Genomic DNA, 15,091 nt, shown 5'->3' with positions numbered 1-15,091 from the left:
GTTGAACATTTAGACTAGGGCCTGCAGCTGTGTAAAACATTAGCTTATACGTTCATAGATTAACTATTGCAAGTATTTATAAAATATTCTACATGCTTATCTTGACAAGCTTTAGGCCTACATGGTAACTATGCAACATCGCTGTAACTATGGTGACATGGTAACTATGTGACATCAGCAATACATATGTGTTGATACAAAATGTTAAAATTTTATCTTGAAATAAGACAGAGATAGCCAAATACCCCAAAAAAGTAAAGACTTTAATTTAACCTAATTTAAAAAATTGCCGTCCCCTTGCCATCCCTCCAGATTGCAGATTTATAAAGGTTTAGGTATATAAGACAGATTTCTTTCAATAACAACTTGCAGCAGTCACTATCGGCATGCATCGATCATGCATCAGTTGCCAATGACAACCAAAATCGGTGACTAAAATAACTATCAGCACACACCAGTTACCAATAACAACAAGCATCTGTTGCCAATAACAACCATTATAAATACAACAGTGAACTAGTTAACAATACAACTTATATATGAGCATCTTGACTACTGTAGTATCTAGAGGAATGGGATAGGAATTGGCACTTATAGTCATAGTCATGTATCATAAGAGTTATCTTTCTTGTATCCATGTCAACCAAAATATCACTTTGTCACATATTTTTATAAATAGAAATTCATTTAGCCGGTTTGTTTTAACAGAATACTATATCTTCATCTTAACCTTACTTAAAAATTCAGCCCTTTCATTGGCCAAAAAACTAATTTGTACTATCTCAACCAATGAAACGGCTGCATCCTTTAAATATTTCAATTTTAATCTCTAGATCTCTCATTCAACACAATAATTACTTGCTCGCTATAAATTATTTTATTGCAGCAGACCTACTGATATCTGTCAAGTTACAGTGAACCATAATAGAGATTGTGAGGATTTATTCATGAAAATTTAAGCTGAAACATTTTAAGAATGCAGCCTTTTCATTCGCTAAGAGCACAAAATTTAAACTAGGATTTTGAACCTCAACCAATAAAATGGCTGCATCCGTAACATTTTTCATGTTAAGTTTTCATGAATAAAGCGCCCAGGTGACATCCCAAAGTATAGATAGGAAAAAAATATGAATTCTTCTTGGTCTTCTGCATGTTGAATGGACACCAATCAACTGAGGAATTAGTCTGCGTTAATTTCTTCAGTAGAAAATAGGTCATTTCTAAAACCTCCTCAGAGAAAAGTTTACTAGAAATCACAGATGGAATTCTTGCTTGACATTCATATAATCCAGCTGAAAAACTTGTAAAAACGTGAACTGTTTTTGTCTTTTCTTGTAGAAATAGGCCTTTCTCTTCATAGAAGCTGCTATTGAAAGTAGGCCCTTCTATTCATAGAAGCTGCTATTGAAATTGCAAATACCGGTATTTATTATTCTGCTGTAACCTTCATAAATTTCCAACAAAGTCGAGAGAAAGAACTTGTAAATATGTCAAATTCTAAACTAATTCTATCTTTCTCTCCATACACATGGCATTTAACAGTAGAAACAATGGTGTTGCACTTCTTCTGATCCAAACCGTCAAAACAAATCAGCCAATTGTTATTAAACATAAATGTTGTTTCTGTTTCAGTCGTAACCATGACATCTCACAAAAAGAGCCGTCGTCTTATTATAATATTATGAATATTCACACATATTTTTTTATGCAAATTCATGTAAAATGGTCCACTGTATAATCGCAGTGTATACAGTATTATGAAAAGTAGTTTTCAATTTTAAAAAAAAATTAAAACATAAAATCACAAAATAATCCACATTCAACATATCACAATATCTTAAATAGTCTCTTATATACCCCCTTTTCCATAATATTGGAATCTTCTATGTAACAGATTCAGAGAGTTGATTTCTTAATCCGAGGGGTGCTCTGGACATGACCTATTAACTTCAAACCATTTATCAATGCATCTATAAAAGAAGAATACAAACAAGTTCATTAAACATACATTATGCAAGAGATAAATCTGCCTATTGCAGTTCTTTCTTTAGGCCTGAAATGTTTTCTAAATTAATTAGACATTAATTAACTGGTCCAGGCCATAATCAACTATCGATGGCATTGGATTTCTCCGATATTAAATAGATTATAACGGACATTTTGATTTTGCATTATATATTTTTTTTTTTTAGCAAAAACAGCCAGGTCTTAATTTTCTATACTCTTCATTAGCACAGTTGGAGCAGAACAACAGAATGTTATACCAAATTTCATTTCATTTCTTATGTAATGTATCTTTAAACATACATTATGCAAGAGCTAAATCTGCCGATTGCAGTTCTTTCTTTAGGCCTGAAATGTTATCGTAAGTATTATTAATTAGACATTAATTAACTTATCCAGACCATAATCAACTCCAGACCTACGCTTGTCTGCCATATTTAGGGTATTGAAATACCTTTTTTGAAAAAGAATTAAACATAAAAATGGATAATCGACACATTGTTTTTAATCAGAACCGACGTTAGTAATGATGATCGAGATTAGCCTAAAATTCAATAAATAATATCTCGGTTCACGGTGGAGCAATTTGACAGAAATTTTCAACATATTCTGTTTACGTTATTTAACTATTATAGCAAGAACTGTCAATCCTTTATTATTTCCGGGGTGAATGGTTTTAAAGTGTGAGAATTATACCTATGATCGTATAATAGTGAGTTGACAACCTATTGAGCAAAAGACATAAAAATAATTATGTTTTGACTTTCTTAGAAAATATGAAATTATCGCTTTAAATAATCAATCTGAGAACATTTGATATTTTACAAAAAATTCAAATCAAGCATGGTTATTTTAAATATTGACTTAGCTTTGAACTACGTCATTAAATCATCTACAGGAAAACATAAACCTTGGTATTTATCGACTATGAATGATGAAATACTTATTAACATCAAAACATCAAACAAAATCATCAAGCATTATCAGATCAATGACTTATATTGCTTTACATAATATCTCAACTCATCGGATGAACAGCTTTTTTTTTTTTTGTTCGTTTTTTTTGTTGTTTTAAATCATTTCTAGACCAATTACATTCTGATTTCAAAATAAAATTTCTAATCTTTTAAGATCAAAAGATGATATAACATAAGCAATCACAGCTGATTGTTTCCTGCCTTTCATATTTTCTGAAATGGGACAGAAAAACGGTGTGGTTTATTAATAGGCTCACTGGGGGAGATCAGGCTGGTTGGTTAGGTCACTGCCATATTAGAGAGAGAGTGAAAGAGAGAGAGAGAAAGAGAGAGAAAGATGGGGTTTAACATCCACTCAACACAAACTAGGTCATTTCAGGACTAACATATAATATGGTTCAAATTCATTTCAATAATTCGCTTGCGCGTAGGGGTCTTTAGCAGTGGGAGAAAACCCGGAGGACCCATAGAAAACCCACGAGGTTAGATATGCAACCATACTCCTTGTCACATACAACCGGGGAATCGAAAAACATGCCAGTTGACTCAATGACAGACCTTATGATACAATGTGCATAGGCTAAGGGAGTTGAGAGAAGGGCGATAAGAGAAGAGAGGGAAGGGAGAATGGGGAGGTTAGAGAAGGGAGAGAAGATAAGAGAAAAGAGACAAGAGGAAGAAGGCAAGTGATAAAAAGAGAGGAAGGTGAGAGAGAGAGAGAGAGAAATGGGGTTTAACGTCCACTCGACACAAACTAGATCATTTCGGGATAAACATATGGTTCAACTTTATTTCAATAATTCGCTTGCGCGTAGGGGTCTTTAGCAGTGGGAGAAAACCAGAGGACCCGGAGAAAACCCACAAGGTTAGACAGGCGACCATACTCCTTGCCATGTACAACTCGGGATTCGAAACCACGCCAGTTGGCTCAATGACAGACTTTATTGTACAGCGCGCACGTGCTTCACATTCAGCCATCCAACCCCCCAGAGAGGAAGGTGTATAATATCCTACTATTTAAGAATGCAAATGATATGCAGTTTTAAGAGATAAAGATGAAATATAGAGTATAACTCACCCCTTGTGGTATATACATAGACAAGGTAATCTAGCAATTGTATCACCTTGTACTAAATCTTCAAAACATATTACACATTCACCTTTATCTTCTGATAAAACATCCTCTAAAATTACAAACAAAACATATAACATGCTCTAATAAAACACCCTTCGATAAAATTACAAACAATTGCTTGATAATGACTAGAGAAGCCTAGTCGAATATATATATTGCACATTGCCATCCGTCTCATGATATATGTATTTACATATATTTATGTATGTGTTTGCCATTTTAACTGTGTATACACACCCATTTTGTTCCTTTGTTTTAATATTATGCATGTATATTATCTAGAGAGAGGGGTTTTACATAGGCTAAGCCTGTTCCCCAATCTCATTCAGACAAACTGAATAAAATATTGTTTATAAAAAAAAAGAAACGTCGCTCAGTAATTGTATTCCATAGAATTGTGACCTGTATACTCTAGTTCAATTACTAAATGCCATTGAAACAATATTTATGGGTTGAATAGCACCCTCTTTATAGATTAGGAGGTGGAACCTATTGAAATTGGGAGCCATGAATAAGTTTGAGGTATGACATCAGCAAAAATAAACTATAAAAAAAATACTTCAAGCATTTTAAAATCATGGATGTTGTTTTGAGTGTTGATAAATTTAAACACACATCTTATTAAAAACAGTCAAAAACTAGATAATGTAAAGAGAATGTTTTGAAAATTTCAGTTCAACTCAAATTGCTACATTCTGAACTGATATATTAGCGTTGGAATTTTAGGCCTAGCCTCGATCATCAATGCTAAAAATGGTACGATAAAAAACATAGTATTGATTATCCATTTTTGGATTAAATCATCAATGAGAGTTGAGCAGCAAATCGGATTCAAATCCAGTGAAAATCCGACACATAAGATGACATTGAGAGTTAATTAAGGTCTTTTCATGTTAATAAATATCTAATTAATAGTTTATATAAAATTTCAGGCACAAAGAAAGACCTGCAATAAGCAGATTTAGCTGTTTAAAGATTTATATTTTATGAATAGCTTTTTTTTACTGATGTCAAACTTATACACTAAATTTATTCATTTATCTAAAATATTCATATATTCAAAATTAAATTTGTAATTAACTGCCTTATAAGGAGTTTGGTATATTTTTACATACCATTGTAACTTATTCTAGGCTTCGTTAAACACATTACCAGGTGACATTCAATATCTTCAGCTGATATAAATTTGGAACAAACAGGACATTTGATGCCTGAAATATATAAAATATAGAATTGGAACAAATAGGATTTTTTTTTATTATTAACAATATCTTCTTCAGGTTTGGGGATTGGGGAACAGGCTTAGCCTATTTAAAATCCCTCTTCCCAAACAGACAGAGAAAGAAAAATGAGGTTTAACGTCCACTCGGCACAAACTAGGTCATTTCGGAACTAACATATGGTTTAATTTTTATTTCAATAATTCGCTTGCGCGTAGGGGTCTTTAGCAGTGGGCGGAAACCGGAGGACCCGGAGAAAACCCATGAGGTTGGATCTTCCTAAACAGGATACACGTATTTGATTCCTGAAATGTATAGAATATAGAATTGGAACAAACAGGATACATATACATTTGTATTTGATGCCTGAAATATTACAAATATTGACTTGGATAAATTACAATATATCTGATCCCTGAAATAAATAAGATAGTTGAGCAAAGCGTAGGATTACCCCTGAACAGCAGCTGTCTTGACAATTCTACCCCAAAACACCAAGAATAGATGTGCTTCTAAAATTTTGAGAAGAATTTGTTTGGCTTCCATTTTCATATTAATGAAATTGAAAATGTTTATTTAATCTTTGTGTGTATGAAGGATGTAAAACGGACTAGAAGCACATAACAAAACAGAGCAGTTAGTTTTCAATATGGTGGTCATTCAGGGCAAAGATTTATTCTCAAAGTAGATAACTCTTTGTGTGCCGAACAAGTCACAGACTTTATCAGACAAATTATCATACAACATTTTGATTATAATATATAAGGTTGTGTGATAATTTGTACTTGACAATGTCTGTGAAAGGTGCCCTACATGTATAACCAAGCATTTCAATATGATGCTTGGCAGACATATTTTTATTATATTGTTTATTCAGAAATAATTCTAAGAACCCAATATTATAGTTTGTAACGGCTATAATCCCCTACAATATAAATAAAGGTATTCATTGTTTTAATCTTGATCATTTATCAACATAAGTATTATTGTATAGTTGTTGAATATCATTAAGTAGGCTTACCATTTAATTAACTATTTAATTTAAGTCACTAGTGGCAACATTTTATAATTGTTTATTGCACAACAAATTGAACTTAAAACTATTAGAGATTAGTTTCTTGACAACAAAGTCATATAAATTACACTCAAGTTCATTATAAAAACATATTTTAATTATCAAAAGAATGAACATCATATTGTTCATTCCTTTTTAGTTGTTAGTCAATTTTAATGTTGTTACTACTTGAATAAATTCATATCCAGATTATACCCTTGTTCCCGTTTTATGGAAGTAACCCACTAGGTTACATAAGTTCATCAGGATTTTCCAGTGTGGTTCCTCCTTATCAGAGATGCAGGACAGAGAGAGAGAGAGAGAGAAATGGGGTTTAACGTCCACTCGACACAAACTAGGTCATTTCGGGACTAACATATGGTTTAATTTTATTTACATAATTCGCTTGCGCGTAGGGGTCTTTAGCAGTGGGCGGAAACCGGAGGACCCGGAGAAAACCCACGAGGTTGGAGATGCAGGACAGACGACCTGGCAAGGGACACCGTATACATGTAGTCGTTCGGTTGGGGACAAAAAACTGATGTCCTGTGTACATGTAAAAGATCCTTGGGCAGTTGGAATTTGATATAAGAATAGGTCATAGCACCACTGTCGGAGAAAATCTCCCTCGTAGCACAATGTATGACCCACATGTATGCATGTCTTCGTTAACCAAGTCAGAGCAGAATAGTAGGACGTTAAAACCCCATATATTTTATGGAAAACATAAAAAACTAAACGCAAGTTAGATCTGGAATTCGAACAGAATGATTCATGACAATATCACAAAATGACTGAAAACAAAAACAAATGAATAAGTTATAAGTATCAAATAAAAAAATGTCTGTTTACATGGCAAATTATTATCTGGGAACAAAAGAATCATGCCAACTACACTGTGAATCAATTTATTTTAATTTGGGGAGAGAGAGAGAAATGGGGTTTAACTTCCACTCGACACAAACTAGGTCATTTCGGGACTAACATATGGTTTAATTTTATTTCAATAATTCGCTTGCGCGTAGGGGTCTTTAGTAATGGGAGAAAACCGTAGGAAAATGGAGGACCCAGAAGGTTAGACAGGCGACCCTACTCCTTGTCACGTACAACCGGGGAATCGAAACCACGCCAGTCGACTCAATGACAGACTTTATGATACAGCGCGCGCGCACGCTAACCATTCAGCCATCCAACCCCCCCATTTTAATTTGGATTAATCTAGGTTGAAACCAAACTTAAAGATACATTCACAAAAGTATTCCAATAGAGAAGTACTGGATTCCCCCAAAAACACCTACAGGATTTACTTAGACTTCGATACTTATGGTAAATGAACAACAACTACATTGTAAAAACAAATACAGGTCGATAATGGATTCCCTCAATTATGTTGTGTGGTGAACATTGCTGATAAAAATAGATTCTCTTGGCATGGGGTAGTTTTCTTTGGATTTAAATGTTTCGAGAGGGATTTTATGCAAACTTTTGATAGATAAATTAGTTTGAATATGTTTTTAGTCTAAATATATCATCAAATCACATCATTGAATGTGGGAAGGTATCTTTAATACAACCTATTATTAGTTTGAATATGTTTTTAGTCCAAATATATCATCAAATCAAATGTTTGAACGTGGGAAGTCATCTTTAATCTATCTAAATACATGTACACTTTTGTAACCATAGACATTTGATTATTAAAATATTTGACACTGTAATATAAGTATGTAATATCAGGACATCTTTAATTTCCAACAGTATATCAAGTATCATTTAACTGTGTACAGTAAGAGTATTTGTCAAGTAAAGTTCAGCTTTAGTAATTACAATACAATTTATCTGTTATTATTAAAGACACATTAAGACTGAGAGAGAGAGAGAGAGAGAGAGGGTTTAAGGTCCACTCTACACAAACTAGGTCATTTCGATACTAACACGTTTCAATTTTATTTCAATAATTTGCTCGAGCGTAGGGGTCTTACGTAATGGGAGAAAACCGTAGGAAAATGGAGGACCCAGAAGGTTAGACAGGCGACCCTACTCCTTGTCACGTACAACCGGGGAATCGAAACCACGCCAGTTGACTCAATGACAGACCTTATGATACTGCGTGCATGTGTTAACCCTTTGGCCATCCAACACCCCTTTGTATACCGGTATTGCAAGGGATTTCAGGTTAAACATCATTTTGATCTAATGTGCGATAGTAGCTATTTTAATACTGAGCCTTCTGACAAATGATCTACTGTTGAACATGTATCTTTTTTTTATACCAGAGCATAAATTATGACATTTCAGAAATACCCATTAAAATGTCTTAAAACATAATGACGTCATGAACGACGATGTCACATGACCATATAGAGCTATTCACGACACATTTCAAGATTTATATGTTGAAAAACTATATGCGATGGAGAAACTAACCATTTTATGTTTTTACAATTTAATTCTTTTTCTGACAAGTATTAAATTAAATTCTAAATACTCATTACATGTACATGTATGTAAGAGCTACATCTTCCTACTGAACTGATTTTCGGCCGGACATTTCAGATTTTCAACCTGACAAATACTTTATAAAGTATATTAAACCAAAAAACTGTTGAAATTTACTATGTTTATATATATTATTATACATACATTTATTAATAAAATAAATTGATGACTCACATACAACCTGGAGTTTTAAGTTTTTATATGTATATGGAATACAACTTTATAGTTCATATAATAATGTCATTAATCTCTTTGGTGGGGCTGGGGACTAAATCCTAAAAACTCTGATTAAGATTCAAATTTAACTAAAGAATAGACATCTTGAGTTATCCTTAATGGTTCAGAATCTGCCAAGTCATTTTTGATCCACTTTTCTACGGTTCGTGTTTGTAACTTTCGAACTGGTGACGGCGACGGCCCCCGTTTAGAAGTGTCTTTATGAGAGACATAAGATTAAGACACAGTACCAGTCTTTGAATTTTCTGGAACGGTCCCACTAGCCGGGATATCCGTGTCCGAGGGTTGGGAAAAGTAAGAAGTTATTTTATTCGACATGTTTTCACGGCTCTTCTATTTACATTCTCATCGGAAGTGTCCAACAAAGTGAGATATTTTCGTATAAAAAGTCTGTCCCTAATTACATCCATAGTCAACTTGGACATTTTCTTGTAAACTAATTTTAAAATATTATTACTTTTATTACTAATAATTTATATAATTACATGTCATGTTAGGTGTGATTTAGAGCTAATCATATACGAAAGTAACGCAAAGCTAGCTACGAGACTCGAATAACCAGTGTAAAAGAGCCGATTCTCAATATTATTCATTATTTTTTCTTCACGTGGCCGAGAGAGATACATGTATAAATAGTAATATTTTTACTATGACTCGGGTCGTTGATATAACCAGCATAAAAGAGTCGATTCTAAAAATTATTGAAGATTTTATCTGCACGCGGCCGAGATATAAATAGTAACATTTTCACTATGTCTCGGGTCATTGATATTTTTGGTTCTGGACTTTCGAGTCTAATAATAAATAGCGATCGACTCGAATATTTTTGACTTAATGTTTTACAAAAACACGGTCGGACAATTATGTCCGGACGAAAGGCAATTTGGCTTGTCAAAAGGGGTCAATTCGCCCGGACATTGTCCGTGTCCGGACGCTTATTTCAGCGCTTGCTATTGCATATCTTTCGTTTAACATCAAATAAATCATTAATCAGACATCTATTCATCAGACTATATTGAAAAATTCTGTCAAATTACTTTATTCTGAACAAAGTTATGCATGTTTGAAGTTTAGATAAGGTAGTCTTGATTGTCAAGTACCGCTGCTACAATATATAACAAAAGTCTCAATTATCCATTTCATGATTGAATTATTAAATGGTGAAAAGGTTCTAATACATTAAATTTCTAAGCCATCTGATGACCTAGAGGTGTCTAAATAATAATTCATATAATTTTTGAAGCTAGAAAAAGACCTGCAAATAGAAAGATTTAGCTCTTACATAATGCATTTTAAAATGGGTCACCGAAAATGACTAAATTCACTTTTAATTTATCGCCTGCTCGAGTCTGAGAGTTTTCTCTGTGTTCCCCAGATCCCCCCTCTGCTAAAGACCCCTATGTGCAAGCGCATTACTAAGATAAAGATCTATCATCTGTTAATCACAAAATGACCTAGTCTGTGTCAAATGCATGTTAAACCCTATTTCTCTATCCCCTTTTCTCCCCTTAGATTTAAAAGGACACAGGACTAGAATAATTATTTGTAAAAGTCATTCACCCTAAATTTTGTTAACTAAAATATCGCTGGGCCTTCCCCTTTAAGAATGGTGTGAAGCGTTGTTATATAAATGACAATGACTCAAATTAATAGAGTAATGGGTCAAGTCAATAGTCATTGATATTTTAAGTAATCTTATCTAAGTATTTTAAGTGTGTTTACAGTTTACATAATGAACTTTGACCTCTTTGATCTTATGGATCACCATGTTTATCATTTAAACCCAATGAACAATAAAATATCTTCCACTCTAGCTAAAACACTGCCAATACATGTACATACATAGCCTTAAGGTTAAAATTTTTTTCATTTTTTGGGGGAATGGGTCAAACGTACATGTTTGTGATATTTGATCTTTACCGTTCAGTACTAAAACTTTTAGTAAAAGGCCCAATCCATAAAACATCACAGGTTGAAAATAATGTATGTCTTTTTATAGGTTAATAGTTGCGGTCGTTGATGCATGACAATTGCGGATGACAGCGTTAAAATTAACACAATAACGATGGCAATACATTTAACTACAGCTGACTGAACTATTATCAAAAACTCGACAACTGAAAGGAGTTGACAACAATCATCATACTTATAATAGATCTATTGACAAAAACCCCTGTAAACTTCAGAATGTTGTAATACCATAACACGCAATTACATTACATTAAGAGAGAGAGAGAGAGAGAGTTCAATGTCCAATAAACACAAACTATCAGGTCATTTCGAAACTAACATATGGCTCAAATTTATTTCAATAATTCACTTGCGCGTAGGGTCTTTAGCAGTGGGAGAAACTGGAGGACCCTGAAAAAACCCACGAGGTTGGATAGGCGACCCCACTCCTGCAAACGTACAAGAGGGGATTCGAAACCACGCCACTTGACTCAATGACAGACCTTACGATCAAACAAGCATGCATTATTATCATACCAACGTTAGTAATGAAGATGGAGACCAGACTAAAATTGAATCACAAATTTCTCGGATCAGAGTGAATTTTCAGCCCATTTTGTTTCCATTATCTTTAACCATTTTAACGAGAACTGTCAGCTCTTTATCTAATCTTATCTAATGTCCCTTTAAGTTTTTAAAACTGAATCAGAGAGAGAGAGTAATGAGGTTTAACGTCCATTCGACACAAACTAAGTCATTTCGGGACTAACATATGGTTCAGTTTTATTTCAATAATTCACTTGCGTGTAGGGGTCTTTAGAAGTGGGAGAAAACCGTAGGACCCGGAGAAAATCCACGAGGTTGGACAGGTGACCCTACTCCTTGTCACGTACAACCGGGGAATCGAAGCCACGCCAGTTGACGCAACGACAGACCTTATGATACATGTACAGCGCGTATGTGCTAACCATTCGGCCATCCAACCCCTCCAAAAAACTGAATCAAGAAAAGAAAAATACATACTACAATATTTCGCTACGCCACTCTCTCTATTGAAAACAAAAAAAAAACACCATCAAAACAAAAACAAAATACACCATTACAAAATCTTATTATCAAACAATATTTTCATTGATTTTTTGTAACTTCACTGTCTGCTAACAATGGTTTACAGGGAAACATTTCTAAGTTTATGCATTTTGTTTTGTTATACAGTCATTAAATGACAAAAGATTGTTGAAGTCTTTAACAAGTCAGTACTTCTATACAGTAATATAAGCTTATATTCAATAACTTCAATAGAGAAGAAGGTCATTTACATATTGTAATACGCACATGTAATACTGTGTTACTGAACCTCTTACAATATCAAATACTTACATAATCAAACAAAGTATAAAGAATCATATCAAAATAAAGTAGCACGCAGCAGTTGAATTTTTCGCTAAAATAACAAATTTCTTATGGCTTAATCCATGCTAATATGTAATCAATATTATTATTAAATATTTTATTAAGAAAGAGAGAGAAATGGTGTTTAACGACCACTTGACACAAATTAGGTCATTTCGGGACTAACACATGGTTCAATTTTATTTCAATAATTCACTTGCGTGTAAGGGTCTTTAGCAGTGGGCAGAAACTGGGGGATCCATAGAAAACCCACGAGGTTGGACAGGCGACCCTACTCCTTGTCAGTTGACTCAATGACAGACCTTATGATAAACGTGCACACGCTAACCCTTCGGCCATCCCCCAGAAGCACTAACTAAAGAACAAACACTCAAACATCGTATGCCAACTTTAAAATTTTCATTTTGTCTTAAATATTAGATATCAGAAGCCGAACTTTTCATGGTAAGATAACAACATCATTGTTGATTTAAATTGACCAATAATTCGTGTTTGCCCAATCGAAGACTGTGGATGATATTGATTTAGAGACTTGCCTTCTTTAACAAACATAATTTTATACTTTGTCCAAGACATGTATTAAATAATAATATCAATAAAGGCACTGAAAAACCCTGACAAATCTACGCTGGATATAATGACAGTCATGTCAGTCACCAAAGGGATTATCTCTGACAACGCCTGAATTTTTGTCTAGTCATTCTGATGGTTTAAATGACCGAGGTCCACACGTTTATTTTAAAAAACACAAAATTAGAAAATCGAAATAAAAGTAGGCCCCAACAATATTTCATTAAGGTAAACTGTATGGTGTACATGTACATGTATGCGCTCCTTCTCATACATTTAAATTTTGATTGGAAAAGGGCTTTTTCTACATCAATAAAACCGGGTAATGCTAAATTAGCCTAAAAATTACATATTTGGTCGACAAAAAATATATCAATAAACAATCATTTTTCTACAAAATAAATGAATAAAATATGGATAACATGTAATTGTAAGTTAACTTATACATGTATCTATTTAAAATCTAATCAATTATTCACAGTTCAATAACTAGTGCTCAACTATTTTATTGTAAAAAGAATTCTCTTTTTTTGACTACAGCCTCCATTTACTCATATCAAATTTCAGAGAGCACAGATCAAATCAATTATTATATCCAGTAATTATTGGGTACGGTATGAGTTTACAAAAATATGCTTTAGGTCTAAATAGTATCAAATTCAGAACATGTGCATGTACATGTATAAGCCTACTGGTTGGGAGAGAGAGGGTTTAACCACCAGATGTATGGTACAATCTTTTTTCACTATTTCTCTTTCGCATAGGGGCCTTTAGCAGTTGTGAAATTGGGGGGGGGGGGGGACAAAACAAGCACCTGGTCAAAACCAACAAGGTTAGGCAGCAATCCTACATGAAACAACACCACTACATGACACTCACAGACCTTATAATATAAAGAGTACACGTTAGACCATTCAGATTGTTTTACAATTTAATTTGCAGAAGAAAAAAATTTAATATTGAGATCTTGTCCCTATCAGTACTATTGGGGAGATCGATGTGGACGAACCATGACTGACAGATGTGGCTAAAGACACATGTCCCTAAACAAGCGCTTACATTTTACATAAATACCTGGCAATATAAACGGAAGTGACCATCACACTGGACCTCCCCACCCATAATTAAAACCTAGTATATAAGACAAGAGACACAACCATGTACCATACAAGCTTGGACATTGTCAGGCACAAAGTTCGTTCATTCCACTACTGATCATAAAATAAATTGAATTAACTTATCCAATATCCACCATATTTTCTAGTTAGTACACATGTACTGCTTTCCGTCACTAAATAGACAAAGACGAACATTTCATAATTGAATAAATCATATGGAATGACAATTTAAAAACAAACGGACCTTGTAAAGCAAAGAGATGAACTGGGAGAGAATGTGTAAATGTTCTTCCAAAGGCAGACCCATCTTCTGGGGAACTTGAGTCAGAATCAGGAGAATTCCCCCTGTGGCTAACTACGTTAGCAGGAATACTCAAAGATGAAGAATGTCCCGAAGTTTGGAAACTACCAAAACTTCTTGCACGTGCCCGAGCACCCGAGCCACCTGCCCGGACTGCGATTCCTGTATTTCCACCATTTGTGCCACTTGGGCTGCTGCCAGAGTAAGTCCTCAGTCTCGGCGAATTGTTTGTGCTTAATTTTAATCCCATGGTGATTACAATGTTCGTTTTATTGTCAAGAAAATTAGTCCACTCCAAGGACGCACAATTCGTTTGTAAATGACATTTTACTATCTTTTAAGAAACATTATTACAACAACACCATCCGCCATTTTTCCTTTCCTTATGTTTTTGCGTCAGGGAACCAATACAAATGTGACGTATTATGCCATCTGACTGGGTTAAAAATAACTTTTCAAAATACTAACCGATAAATGATATGACCGTATTGTTCGGAATGTTTATTAATATTAGTATTTTAGATGAAAATTAGCATGTAAATATGTTATAATTCGATTTTTTAAACATTTTTGAAGTGTTGTCAAAGTTGGACTTAAAGTAAAAACTAGGAAT

At 33.9% G+C, this 15,091-nt stretch overlaps 1 protein-coding gene across 1 annotated transcript; it reads right to left on the bottom strand.

Annotated features, from left to right (window-relative positions):
• Nucleotides 1–375: 375 nt before the first annotated feature.
• On the bottom strand, nucleotides 376–14,874 carry LOC126816481 (E3 ubiquitin-protein ligase ZNRF2). Its single transcript, XM_050543099.2, has 4 exons — nucleotides 14,422–14,874; nucleotides 5,232–5,327; nucleotides 4,060–4,165; nucleotides 376–1,970 (listed from the first exon to the last, which is right to left on the bottom strand). The coding sequence occupies exons 1-4, from the start codon at nucleotides 14,726–14,728 to the stop codon at nucleotides 1,913–1,915; spliced, it is 567 nt and encodes a 188-aa protein (XP_050399056.1). The 5' UTR covers nucleotides 14,729–14,874; the 3' UTR covers nucleotides 376–1,912.
• Between the last annotated feature and the right edge of the window lie 217 nt (nucleotides 14,875–15,091).

The sequence above is a fragment of the Patella vulgata genome, chromosome 3 (assembly GCF_932274485.2).
Source record: "Patella vulgata chromosome 3, xgPatVulg1.2, whole genome shotgun sequence".
NCBI classification, from domain to species: Eukaryota; Metazoa; Mollusca; class Gastropoda; family Patellidae; genus Patella; species Patella vulgata.
Note: the sequence above shows the minus strand (reverse complement) of the source record. Positions and strands in the feature narration are given on the sequence as shown.

Bases quoted from the DNA above. Each gene is read 5' to 3' on its own strand.
- LOC126816481 (XM_050543099.2), bottom strand. From the start codon at position 14,728: ATGGGATTAAAATTAAGCACAAACAATTCGCCGAGACTGAGGACTTAC. The intron at 5,328-14,421 runs GTCCGTTTGTTT...TATATATTTCAG, and splicing joins TCATCTCTTTGCTTTACAAG to GCATCAAATGTCCTGTTTGT. The intron at 1,971-4,059 runs GTGAGTTATACT...CTTCTTTTATAG, and splicing joins CTATGTATATACCACAAGGG to ATGCATTGATAAATGGTTTG.